This window comes from Narcine bancroftii, chromosome 1 (genome assembly GCF_036971445.1).
Source record: "Narcine bancroftii isolate sNarBan1 chromosome 1, sNarBan1.hap1, whole genome shotgun sequence".
Taxonomy (NCBI): domain Eukaryota; kingdom Metazoa; phylum Chordata; class Chondrichthyes; order Torpediniformes; family Narcinidae; genus Narcine; species Narcine bancroftii.
The window spans coordinates 47,682,231-47,696,666 of record NC_091469.1 but is presented as its reverse complement, the minus strand read 5'-3'; the positions used below and the strand labels follow the sequence as shown (position 1 = coordinate 47,696,666).

The 14,436-nt window shown below is 40.0% G+C and overlaps 1 protein-coding gene across 4 annotated transcripts in view; it reads left to right on the top strand.

Annotated features, from left to right (window-relative positions):
- melk (maternal embryonic leucine zipper kinase) overlaps window positions 1-11,234 on the top strand; it is a 121,406-nt gene extending 110,172 nt beyond the window's left edge. For all 4 annotated transcript variants that reach the window (XM_069925946.1, XM_069925936.1, XM_069925926.1 and 1 more), the window contains 2 exons: window positions 2,466-2,569; window positions 10,376-11,234. In XM_069925946.1, the coding sequence (XP_069782047.1) occupies window positions 2,466-2,569; window positions 10,376-10,553 (282 nt within the window). In that variant the 3' untranslated portion in view covers window positions 10,554-11,234. The remainder of the gene's footprint in view (window positions 1-2,465; window positions 2,570-10,375) is intronic.
- Window positions 11,235-14,436: the final 3,202 nt, after the last annotated feature.

The window sequence follows — 14,436 nt, the reverse complement described above, 5'->3', positions numbered from 1 at the left end:
TTTGGAGCCCATACATAAAAATTTTGGGTATAAATATGAAGAAATGTCCTTCCAGTCTCTTAAGACCTCTGTTAACCTTCTTCCTTAACAGGAAAATTATCGTATAAAACCTATTGCATTCCAGTGTGTTGGAGGGTAATGCTCTGGGAAATCTACGATACTATATTATTTGTTTCTCTTTTTATACGATATATGATTCTTTATATACAGTACATGTATATTATTCTTTAAGGGTGAGGGAGCGAAGGGGAGGAGTTATAACCATCATGTAACAAATGAATATTTCTTCAATTTGAACACTTAGTTTATTGTATAATGATTTATTAATTACATGGATAGAAACAAATTTAAATTAAATATTTTTAAAAAAAACCTGGCTTTCAACATTTGTATGTGTACTTTATAAAAATTCAAATTATCAATTGAAGATGCAAGAACTGTTCTGTGCCTTTTTTGTGTTCGTAGAAACCTCTAAATCATGTGCATTGCTCTCTAGCATTTATTTAGCTATTCTAATGTTAAATCTGCAGCACTTATACCAGGTCAGTTTTTCCAATTCTTTCCTCTTTGTGTTTCCTCATTTCGGTCATGGCCAAGTATTGTAAAATTCAGTTATGCCCCAAACCCAATGCTTCTGATTTGCTAATCACCTTTGCACAATTTTTGGATAAAGATGAACATTAGGTCTCGATTGGTGGTTGGGAGCCCATTTGATGGAAGTGGTATGCAAAATGACCAGAGGCTTTGGTCTGCTCATCAGCTGGAGAGAGGTGTAGCGAGTGACAATATTCCAAGTCCTGATAGGAAGCAAGGGGAAAAGTTCAAATTCTACGTCTAGTCTACAAAAATGTGATCACTAATTATAGGGAAAGTTGCTCCTGGAATGAGTAACGCTGGTCACATCAAGAGAACTTGATGTAAAGTGGTCCTCAAGGATATGAGGATTTCTGCCCTTGTACATTGCAATGCAGAGAATGAAATACACAGGTGAGATTCTTTTTCCAAAAATGTATTTTATTCATAATATATTCAGAAAATACAATGGGGGCATGTCTTTCTGTAAGTTGATTAGAAGAGGGGATCTTGATGATACAACTCAACATTGCCACTGTTTCCCCTCAATACATCTCTAAAGAGTTTAAGATGATGTTACACAGAGCCCAGTTTGTCAATGTTCAATAGTGGCAGGACATCAGACAGTGTTCCTTCCCCACAAACCCTTTGCATTGGCTGCATTGAGCCTCGTTGCGTCGCTTAACGTGTGTCCCTGTGCCTTGGAATATGCCTATTTATTTGTGGGCTGGAGACAAAATGTTTCTTTGACCAAGTTGATGAATTTCTAGCAACAGGTTTTGCAAAATGCACAGTCCATGAGAAGGTGGATGATCATCCCATCCACATCACAATGGTGAAATGGAGGCTCTAACTACATGAAGGATCTCTCATTCTCATCCTATGAGTTGCACCATTTCCTACTCCCACAGGGCATCCAGGACATTCCATGCAGACCACCTGATATATGAGTGGGCAAAAGTATTTCTGTGCAGTCAATTTCTTTGAAGAATAAATGGCAAGGTCCAACTGAATATAGGAAGGATATGGATGCTATGGAGAGGGTGCAGATTTACCAGGATGCTTCCTAGATTGGAAAAAGTGACTTATGAGGCAAGCTTTTCTCTTTGGAGTAAGAAAGATGAGCGGTGACTTAGAGGCATATATAGGGTGGACAGCATCTCCTTTTTCCCGGGGTGAGGCTAGCAAACACCAGAGGGCATCTGTGCGAGGTGAAGAGAAGAAAGTTTAGGAGAGATGTCGGGGATCCTGGGAATGCATTACCAGGGTGTTGGTGATGGCTGATACAATAGGGACATTTAAAAGACTTTCAGGACTCACATGGATGAAAGAAAAATGGAGGGTTATGGGTGTGACATAGGGGAAGTTTAGTTTGTTGAGTAGATTTGGATAAGTTGGCACAACATCCTGGGCTGAAAGACCTTTACTTTGCTGTACATTGTGTGGCAATGAAGCCACACCCATCCTTTCTAACACCAGCGCCAGGTATAACCTCAGCACATAGTGACATGGTGTTGGCGTACTCTCTCTACACACAGCTTGATACTGCGATGCACAAAGGTGGCCACCAGGATTGAGGCTATCTTTGATATGTTTCTCCCCCTTCGCTGGAGACTTGTAAATCAAGACCTGACTGATGTGATGCAGTCTACATCTCCAGAAAAAATGGAAGACTGTTTTGGGAAACTGAGAATACTATCCATTATTTGCCAATGGTTACTTAAAGATTAAAATTCTATTTTGTAATAATTTTAAAAATAAATTATGAAAAACTTTGGAATTGGACTCGTGTTTGATATTTTTGGATAAAAGTGGAAAAAAATTCTCTCATCTCATCACACGTTGAAACTGAAATCACCACAACCACAGTAATAGTATGTTTAATTTTATAGGCACAATATAACGTGACAACAACAACCATAGTGAATGCAGATGATGTTTTGAATGAAATAATTCAGATTTTACCCATCAAGCGTGTGGACTTTGTGCAAAAAGGGTAAGTTTTTGAAACTAATTTGGAATTTGCAATAGAAAACAAAAGGCTGACACTATTATAGTAATGTAGAAATGATAGGAATTTTTGGAGTATGTAGCTGTTGAAAAATAAACCTTCTAATAGTTCTTTGCTTCTCACAGGATTTACTGTTTCAATATTTTCTACTGTAATCAATGAATTTGTACAACATCATTAACAATTGTTTAAAATAAAACTTGTGCAATATGCAAATATATGTTAAAACACATATAAGCCATTGCTACAATAAAAACAAACTTATTTTAACCTCAGTGATGCAGCTGCTACAAGGAATGAAACACATTCACATGGGGGTTTCAATCGAACTGTTTATTCAAACTTTGCGTGCACCCTTTAAGGGCGGCATGAGCTCCTCCCCTGCGTCAGCGGTGATGTCACCACGCTCGCCTGAGGCACGTGCCCTGGCCTGAACCAAGACGCCCGGAGGTCCCCTGACCTTCTCGCAGCTGCCCCGCTGGTGCAGTGATACAAGCAGGGCCAGTTCGCCACTAAGATGTGCACCGTGACAAAAGTAAAAATTTTGTGTAGATTGTTAGTCATTGAAATAATTGTTCAAAAATAGGCTTCACAAAATAACTTTAATTATACACAGAGCCCAGTTTATCAATATTAGTAATTTTAATATTTTAGTTTTTAATGTAATATGTCTTAATCCTAGCTCTGTGAATTCTATTCTGGCAGGATGACTTTCTAGATTTGCCCAGATGGCTTTAAATCAGTTTGGCAGGGGGTGGGATCCAAGGTGGAAAGGGTTACTAAAAAGGTTAGCGATAGTGAGAAAGGGAAAGGAAATGTGTTGATGCAGAACAGGATGGTGGAGGACAAGTGTCAAGGTAAAATATAAACTTTTTTGTGTTTATTTTAATGCAAGAAGCCTTACAGGAAAAATAGGCAAGTTTATGGCATTAATAGACAATGGGACATTGTAGCCATAATGGAGATGTTCTTGAAGGCCTATAACCGGTAGCACAGTGTTCCAGGTTACTGTAATTACAGGTGTGATAGGGTCAGAGAGAGATAAGGCGGGCAATATTACTCAAAGAAGATATCACCATAGTCTTTAGAAGGTGTATTGCCAGAGAACTATCATGTGAGGCAGTGTAGGTAGAAATCAGGACCCAAAAAGGAGTAGTCATCTTGACAGGGGTATATTATAGGCCACCAAACAGTCTCCAGGAGCTAAAGGATTGCTGAGGTCTGTTTACTTTTTTTTTTACCCTCGATGTTGTGCTGATCCATATATTCCTTCCTTAAAAAAATGTACTAAACCCTCCCTACCTTGTAACCCTCTATTTTTCTTTCATCCATGTTTCTGTCTGAGTCTCTTAAATGCCCCCAATGTTTCCGCCTCCACCACCATGGCAAGGTATTCCAGGCACCCACAACTCTCAATGCATTTAAATAAAAAAGCTTGCCCCTGATGTCTCCCCTAAACCTCCCTCCCATAACATTGTACATATGTCCTCTAGTGTTTGCTGATCCTGCCCTATAATGAGGTGACCAGAACTGAACATAATACTACAAGTGTGATCTTACCAGAGATTTGTAGAGTTGCAACATCACCTCTCAACTCTTGAATTCAATCCCCCTATTAAAGAAGCCCAGCATTCAATAGGATTTTTTAACTATGCTATCAACCTGTGCAGCGACCTTGACTTTGGATTTGGAACCCAAGGTCCCTCTGTTCTTCCACACTGTTAAGTATCTGCCCACTAACCCTGTACTCTGCCTTCAGGTTTGACTTTTCAAAATGCATCACCTCACATTTATCCAGACAGTACTCTATCTGGGTCTTCTCCGTCCGGCTCTGCATCCTGTCTATATCCTCTTGTAACCTTCTACAACTTTCAGCTCCATCCACTACTCCAACCTCTTTGTCATCCACAAACTTTCTGGCTCATTCTTCTGCCTCTTCATCCAAGTTATTTATAAAAATCACAAACTTCCCTTCCACTGCTACTCTCTGCTTTTTTCCTACAAGCCAATTTTTTCTCCACACAGCCAAGATTCCAATGATCCCGTGCCTCTGACTTTGTGGATGAGTCTCTCGTGGGGCCCTTGATAAAAATCCATGTAGACCACATCTACCGCTCTAGCCTCATCAATTTATTTTGTTACCTCCTCAAAAAACTCAAATTAGAATCATGAGACACAACTTTCCCTTCACAAAGCTTTGCTAACTATCCTTGAGTAGACTGTACTTCTCCAAATGCTCCCTCCAAATATCTCTCTACAAAATCTGTGTCTTCGACACAGTTTGCTTTTCCACTCAATTTTATGTCATCATTAAACCTACATACACTACTCTTTGGTCCACTTCTCAAAATTATTGATATATATTGTGAACAACCCAAGCACCAGTCCCTGCAGCACTCTGCTCACCACTGATTTTCAACCAGAGAAATGCCCAATCCTCTACCCATGCTGCATGCATCCTGATGTTTTTGCATAAATTTTCCATGTGTTACCTTATCTAATATCTTTTGGAAATCTAAGTATACCATGTCCATCTACACTTTGTTATATCCTTGAAGAACTAATACCAAATCTTGAGGAGTTAGTTTAATTTTTGGTAGGACAAGCTTAGAAAGGTTGAAACTGAAAATGCACATCTTTTAGGATTTTTGATTTTGTTTTATCCTCATAATACACTCTGAAATTGAAGTTCATTCTATCAATACTATAGATAAAAACTCAAAGCACGTTTCACCAAGAAAATTGAACATACAGCTAAAGTAATTGAGTGAATCAAGAAAGTCTGCAGATGCTGTGATTTTAGTAAATTCACAAAAGTGCTGGAGAAATTAAGAAGGTCTCACAACGTCCATAGGAGGCAAAGATATATAACTGACATCAAGGTAACCTTGATGAAGGACTCAGGCCCGAAAAGTTGATTATATATCTTTGTCCCCTGTGGGGACTGAAGTAATTGTTCGCAGTAAAAGACATTAATGCCGTCAATGGCTAATGAATGGACTGAACAAATGCTAACCTGCTATTGTTTGGAAAATATAATATATAATATCAGTAGATTGTCAGAGTACATGGTCCATTGTCTCTATTCCCCTCTGCAAATGCTACCCCAGCTGATTTGTTTCTATTTTCTGTATTTGCCAGTTTTTAGCTTTTCAATTCCTGGCCAATTTTCATGTCTCTGACCACTTAGACTTCTCCAGCCCTCTCCGTGGTTCAGATTTCTAGCACATTTTTTGTTTCTCCTGCTTCTGTGCCTCTTCTTTAATATTCCATACAGATTGGTTGTCATTAACAAGCTGCTTACTGTTGACATCTGTTTGTCATCCTTTTTCTCTTGGTCTCCACCTTGTCGCAAGCATCCACTTTGTTCTTCCCATCCCTTGCATTTGTGCAACTTTTGAACCCTACTTGTTTTGTAAATTTACCCAGTTGGACAAAAGCGTTCTCAACCTGAAATCTAACTGTTTCTCACACCACAGATGCTATTTGACCTTTTCATTTTCTTTTGTATTTTCGTTGCTTTTTTAATATAGCAAATTAATTGCGATACATTGAAAAAATGATTACCTACATTTGTACATATAATTTTCCATGCAGGCAGAAGCATCATTTGTATTTTCTTTTTTTGAAAATTATAAAATATGAGACATTGTTTTTCTCTATCTGTATCTATCTGAGCCAAAGCATGGGGGTAAGACGCCACATTTTGACCGAGGGGTTCCCCTGCTCCACGCCAGCTGCACAAAGGAGGAATTTAAGAAAATGGAGAAGCTCCAACAGTCCCTGGGCCTCCCGTTCCACATGGTGCCCAAATCAGCAGGGGGTTGGAGACCATCCGGCGGCTACCACTGCCTCAACAAGCCCACCATGCCCGACAGATATCCTGTGCCCCACATCCAAGACTGCTGCCAACCTGCACATTGCATGGGTGTTCTCCAAGGTGGAACTCATCCAGGGTACCACCAAATCCAAGTTCACCCCCAGGATGCCCCCAAGACTGCAATTATAACCACCTTTAGATTGTTTGAATTTCTCCGCATGTCCTTCAGTCTAAAGAACGTGACACAAATTTTCCAGCAGTTGATGGGCGCAGTGGACCGGAACCTCCCATTTGTGTTCATCTATTTGGACGATATCCTCATCCCCAACTGCAGCCTCAAAGACCACGCCGTCCACCTGAGGCAACTGTGCACCCTAGTTGAGTGAGTACAGGCTGACGATCAACCCCACGAAGTGCCAATTTGGTCTGGTCACCATTGATTTTCTGGAGCATAGGATAAGTCGATGTGGGGCTACACCCCTCCCCGAGAAAGTCGATGCAGTCCAGCACTTCACTAAGTCACTCACAGAACAAGGGCTCCAGAAATTTTCTGGTATGATAAACTTTTACCACAGGTTCATACTAGCAGTGGCATGCATTATGTGCCCCCTCTGCGCTGATGGCAGGCAAATCTAAAGACATTACTTGGGAACATGAGAGTCTTCCAGGGCATTCCAGAATGCTAAATACGCGTTGGCCAATGCCACCCTACTGGTCCACCCTAGACCGGAGCCACCTACCACCCTGACAGTCGACGCCTCCAGCACAGCAGTAGGGGGTGTGCTGGAACAACTCATTGAAAACCAGTGGCAACTCCTGGCCTTTTTCAGCAGGCACCTCTTCCCTCCAGAGCTCAAATACAGCGCTTTCGACCAAGAGCTATTGACGCTGTACCTGGTGGTAAGACATTTCTGTTACGTTTTGGAAGGCTGGCAATTCAAGGTCTTCACTAATCACAAGCCGCTGACTTTCGCCTTCCATAAGATATAGGATCCATGGTCGGCCTGACAACTTGTTCTACGTGTCCAAATTTACCACTGACGTAAAGCACATCATAGGGTAAAGCAATGTGGTAACCAATGCTCAGTTATGTCCTGTAATAGAGTTGGTACACACCCTGTCCTGGGGGTCAACTGTGTGACCCTCGCCAAAGCCTGGCAGCAAGACCCTGAGATCCCTGCGTATAGATCAGCCATATCCTATCTCAGGGTGGAGGACGTCCTCATCGGCCTAGGTGACCTAACACTGCTGTGCAATGTCTCTACCGGCAGCCCCCGCCCCATCATTCCAGCTGCATGGAGGCGCCAGGCGCACCCCACAATCCACGCGACATTCAAAATGGTGGCTAGCAGGTTTGTCTGGGGTGGCTTCCATAAACAGGACAGCCAGTGAGCCAAGACCTGCATGAACTGTCAGTCCTCCAAAGTGCAGGTTTACACGAGAGCATCCACACAGACTTTTGAACCAGCATGGCCCAAGTTCAGCTATATGCACATCGACATAGTGGGACTGTGATCGGTTTCCCGAGGGGTGAGATACCATGGTTGACTGCTCCATGAGGTGGCTGGAGGCAGTCCCGCTGGCTGATACCACCACAGAAACCTGCACCAGGGTACTCATCAACACATGGATGTCCAGATTTGGGGTCCCAGAGCACCTAATCTCAGAGAGTGAGGCACAATTCACCGCTGGGCAGCGCTGGCTAACAGTTTTGGGAACACAGCTCCACCACAACATGGCATTGCACCCTCAGGCAAATGGGTTGGTGGAGCGCTTTCACAGGCACCGAGGTCAAGGCAGCCTTGATGGCCCGGCTCAAGGGTCCCAAATGGGTGGACGAACTGCCTTGAGTCTTGTTGAGGATTCCTACTGCGCCAAAGGAGGACTTCAATGCCTCAGCAGTGGAGATGGTCTACGGTGTGCCTTTCATCATTCTCAGGGAGTTCCTGGCCCCATAAAATGCCCAGAAGACCCCGGCAACAGTTGAGAACTTGCTGTGAAAACTGGGGTCCCTGGTCCTGTGGCAATCCCCTCCATGCAGCCAACCCAAACATAACATCCCCAGAGATTTAAAGACTTGTCAGTACATATTTGTGCAATGAGGCACACACTGGCTGCCCCTACAACAGCCCTCCAGGGTCGTCAGTGATGTCGGTTCCACCTTCATCCTCGACATTGGCGATAAGGAGGAGACTTTTACCGTTGACTACCTGAAACCAGTATATCTGGACTATATCACAGGGGCAGACTGCTAAAGGCTATGAACAATGGCCTGGTCGCTTATTCTGGGGTGGGGGGGGGTTGGGGGTCGTGAGGTGGCCCACGCATGGAGACAAGGACTGGCCTGCAAAATGGCCAGTGCGTGTGACGACCGCGCAGACCTAGGGGTTACATGGTCCGTCGATCCAGGTGACCTCCATACAACAGAAAGATGGGGAAGCTCTGGTGACATGGGACCCTGATGTCAGCTCCTGGGGCCCATATAAGCACGACGGTGAAAGCAATAAACCAGTCTTGTTTTCCAAGACTTTGGTATGCATGTTGTTATTCTCCACGCTCGTGTAGTGCAAACGCTACAATCCAAATTTTACCATTCCATGCTCCCTGAAACCTTTTGTGCTAGAAGAGCACATGGTTGATGTTTTTATTGGCCTGTCTTGCATTTTGAATGCTTCCTTTCCATTCCCAGTGTTCAAAAAAATAATATTTTGATTCCTCTAGAGGGTGCTATTGTACTAATTATTCCATGTACACGGTTCCAATATTTAGGCATTGTTGATACTTTAGCTTGTGAATTTTGCAGTAATGTCTATCTGTGAACATGGTGTGGCTTTTTAATTTTCCAAATATTAACCACCAACTAAGTCCTATTGATCATTTAATATTCCATTTAGATAAATGGGTTTGCAAACAATGGATTTGTTCTCTTTCATCCTTCACTGTGCTTTCAAGAGCACTGAGAATGAAATGTGAATGAATTTCTCTTGTACTTTTTGTTTTACCTTCCTATCAAATGCAATTATGATATTTGCCTGAACCATATGTGGTAGTACTATCCATATTTATTTTTAAATGTTTATTTACAAGAAAGAAAATTATTCTAGCCATTTAAACACATGCCACCCAATTACACCTAAATTAATCTACATCCCCATTCATTTTGGAGGGTGGGAGGAAACTGGAGCACCCAGAGAAAACTCATGAACACACAGCAAGAACATACAAACACCATACAGACAGCACCAGATCCGAACCTGGGTTGCTGGCGCTGTAATAGCGTCGCGCTAACTGCTCTGCTAACCATGCTTCCTATCGGTGTTTGAATTTGGTGGATCACAAATCTGTTTGCGAAGAACCTCCCGGAGGAGAGACACATGATGAAAATATTTTTTTCAAAATAGAACCAATTTTGGGTGTAATTTGCAGTAGAATCATTGATAATATTCAAATAATTTTTTTCTACTCTGTTTCACCATGTTTTATGTTTTTTTAACATTGACAAAAGTAGTATTTGTATTTTTTGGGAATATCTTGTATTATTTTATTGTAAAATATAATTTTAATCAATTAATAGGCTTGATCATTCTTAGCATGACAGATATGGAGAATTCTGTCATTACTTTTAAAAGCTACAAAGCTGGTAATTGGAAGTGATTACAAAGCAATAGTATCACAAATTAGTACCTCCTGAATCAAGCCAGTGTGCCAATTAAAGTACAGTGTGAATCTTGATAGGATGCTCACTTCTATCTGCTTTGACTAAACTTCATGTGGGTTTACCATAAAAATCTTCCATATTCACTAGACAGATGATATGTAAAGTGCATAATTTAGTCTGTTGCTGTCACACTTTTGTCCTTTTCTGTATTAAGCCAGTTTTACTGAATTAATTTTGCAATAACAAAATTTTAAGTATCCTGTTTTATGATTCCATTTTTATATTGTGTAATCATTTCCTTGTTCTCCATCAGCTATACTTTAAAATGCCGGACTAGGTCAGACTTTGGAAAGGTCACCATGCAGTTTGAACTGGAGATATGTCAGCTCAGCAAGCCTGAAGTGATTGGTATTAGAAGACAGCGGCTAAAAGGTGATGCCTGGGTTTACAAACGCTTAGTTGAAGATATTCTATCCAGTTCCAACATTTAATCAGTGTTTAAATTTAGAAAATGATTTAAACCTTTTTTTTTTAAAGTCTTCAATAGTTATTAAAGGAGTACTTGTTATGGCACTCTCCTGTAGCAATTTCTATTTTTCTTGTGCATTCTTAAAAACATTGATTTTTCAGTTTAAGCTAGATAAATCACAAAAAAACAAATGATGTTCTGGAAAACGTGTGCACGTGGAGGACATCTTTTAGTGTTTCTCCTTTTTTTAAAAAAAAACTACCTATCTAAACTTTAGGATAGTTAGCTGAGCTGAAATGCATGAACTATGGAGAGTGAGGCAGAATGTACATGGTAAGTCTGAGTTCCTAGCTCTGTAATCCTGAAGAAATTATACTTGAGTATGACCATCTTACTTGAATTTTCCATAAGTGAGTGATCTTAAAAAACATCATTTGTATGCAAGAATAGAAACATTTTGTATATGAGATGATCAATCTTGAATTGCAATTGCTCATGTCAACTTAAACCTCGCTAGCTAAAAATTGAGATATAATTAATACACAAACACAAACTTGTGAATAAATGTACAACATTTTTATATTAACCTACATCTATACTTTTATAATCATCATGTAACTTGTGAAATTTGTAAATGGCATACCTTTTTTCTGTATGAGGTGGGTAATGCAGTCATTCCTAATAAATGTAAATTTTCTTCTTAGTTTTGGTCCTGATATACCATTTTAGTCTTTAATCTTAATTGTTAATTTTCTAATTTTCATACATGACTATTCCAATTTTTTTGAAAATCCAGTATTCACAGAACACTGCATTCAGTCAAAGATTGCTTAATATATCATTTGCATAATTCTCTTCCTGTCTGTGATTTAAAGAGGATTTATTGGGATCGTTAAAAGAGTCACAGCTGCGGTTACCACAGTTGAACTATACACTCAGTATGTTGCATAAAATTAAGTTGATTTAAATAACTTGCCTGTCTTTCTGAATGTTAAATGAAATTTTGTATTTATAAACTAATGATCTAAAATGAACTGACATGACACAAGGAAATTGCCTCTGGAAGCTGTTTCCAGCTTATCAGTGGCTTGTGATGGTAACTATTAAAGGGCACAGTGTTGATGTTGAAAGAACATTTTACCTACACTTATTTCCTATTATCCGGTTTTACTGCTTAAATATTTCCTATGGCCAGTTTACATTATTCAGTTTGTTTTGATTAATCAGTGCACAACTAAATTAAATGGCTTACCAGCTGAGAAATTTGTCCATTGTTGAATAGCTAAAGATCTTGGAGCAATTGCAGGAGATATCAGTTTGTCTGATTAGATTTACGTATTAAGATCTGTTTACAGTGTTGAAACGCACCAGCTAATTCTAAAACTATAAAGTTAAGAGAAATCTGATTTTTATGAGAATCAAAGTAATGAATGAGGTCATATTTAAAGTGTAGTGCGAGGCCATCTAATGAATGAGAGATCTCAGCAGTGGCATGAATATCTAAAATTACTTTATTTGAACATTTAGTTCATAGAGGTTATATTATTTTCCAATCCCCAAGTTAAAAATTGTACATTTTTCCAATGCAAATACAATCTAAATTCAGTCTACTGTTTTTCCTTTAAAAACTGCCTGAATGAAGAAAACAGCATCCATTCTTTATGAAGTTCGTTGTTTACAGAAACTTTTCTATCTGTGCCATTTTGGTGGTATGTGTGGCCATGGTTATCCAAGTTGGAGAAAAGCAACAGTTTTACACAAGAATTTCAAAAAAGTATGCTGGGAGTTTAAATGGCATTTTTCTGATTGAATATACCTCATTGTGTTTTGCTTGTTAGACTCGATTTCCTTGTGCTATTTATCCTGTATCTATAATTTATTTCTGAATTTGTTACTCCCTTTATCCCTTTTTCTCCCACAGTCTTGTGTTTCCTCAGATTCTAGCCTCTTGACTATTTTAAGTTCAAGTTCATCATCCAATTGCACAGGTACAACCCAACAAAACAGTGCAACAAGCTATAGCACGTATACAGACAAGCAAAACATATGCAGAACAAATATACATATGAAAATAAATAAATATTGTTTATTAAATAATAGAGTCTCAGAGGATTAGTTCATTTAGTTGATCAGTGTCACTGCCCATGGGAAGAAGCTTTTTCTTAGCTTGGTGGTTCTGGTTCTGATACTTCCCGATGGGAATTGAGAGTAGCTGAAAAATGCTATGTGTGGTGTGATTTGGGTCCTCTGATTTTGCATGCCCTCTTCAGATAACGATCCCAGTAGATCCTATCAATCGGGGAGGGAGACCCTGGTGATCGTTTTTGCCACTCTTATGGTCCTGTAGATTGACTTCTGATCAAATTCTCTACAACAACCATACTGCACTGTGATGCAGCCGGTCAAGACACTTGATAGAGCTATTGTAGAAAGTTGATATGATGGTGGCCAGTAGCCTTGCACACTTCAGTCTTCTCAGGAAGTGAATTTGCTGAGGAACTTGGTGCTCTCTACTTCCTCCACCATCGAGTGATTAATGGTGGTCATTCCTGGTCCTCCTGAAGTCCATGATCATCTCCTTCATCGTGCCCACGTTGAAACTTGGATTGTTATTTTCGCACCATATCACAAAATATATAGTGCGACTCTTTGTGGTTGCTGAAGAGGCCAATGACTGTTGTGTCATCTGCAAACCTGATAATTTCGTTGAAGCTGTATCTGGCATTGCAGTCATGGATCAGTAACGTGAACAGGAGCAGGTTAAGCACATGGTCCTGAGGATCTCAAGTGCTCAGTGTGATGATGTTCGATGTTCTTCTGCTGACCCGGACAGACTGGTCTTTAGGTTAGAAAGTCCAGAATTCAGTTACAGAGAGGGGTGAATTTAGGAAGATTTCACCCTAAAACTGTATCACTTCATCAGATTTTAAAACTAACCATGTAGATTAAGCTTTTGGTCATCCTCTTTATCTCTCATTATGCTGCACAACGAATTTTTATTTAACAATGCTGAAATACACATTGGGCAATTTTAATACTTTTGAAGATGAATTACAAATAAAATATCTGTATATTCAAAAATTCGCTCTATACTTTTAATTGTGAATTACTCTCTTCCATCATAAGACTATTTTCTTTTCCTTTCACACTAAGAAGCAGAAAAAAAAAATCCTGCAGATGCTAGAAATTATACATTCAAATTAAATGCTGGAAAATCTCAGCATTTCACGCAGTGTTTGTGGATGGAGAAACGATTAACAATTCATCTGCACGCCTCATCTGAAATATTAACTTGTTACCTGAACTGCTTCTCCATCTATGATTACACTCTGACCCTGGATTCCGAGTGGAGCAGGGACAAACCCAGCAGAGGATCAGTGATCCTGTTAATTTTGATGGAAATTCTCAGAAGGGTTGGGAGGCAAAGGGGAATATTAGTTGGATATTAAGATTTTTTTTTAATGTTGAATTTAGAGACCTTCTAAAATGTGAACTTGCTCAAAGCTTTTGATAAAATGCAGTCTTCTATATAGATTTCACTGTGTGCCAATGGAAACTTGGTCATCCCTGAAGCCTCCCCTCTTGATTCCAGGTACAAATGACCATTGAGATCAGTTCCAGAGCAAGTGCATGCATGGGGTCAGTAGTCTAGGACCAGCATCATCCAAGAATTAAACTACTCTGTCCATATCAACCAAATTTTAAGTCAACATCTTCCTGACCTGCACCAAGATGCTGTTCTAGTTCAGAAGACAAAAATTGCCCAACATCACAGCTTCTTCAAAGAGTCGAGACAGGAAGGGAGGGGGAAGGAGTGACAGCTCATTGGAAAATGGTAGACTAAATGGAACTAATGGTTGGTTTGTGGCTCTGTACTGAAAGCCAGGTATCTGAAATGTGTGTGT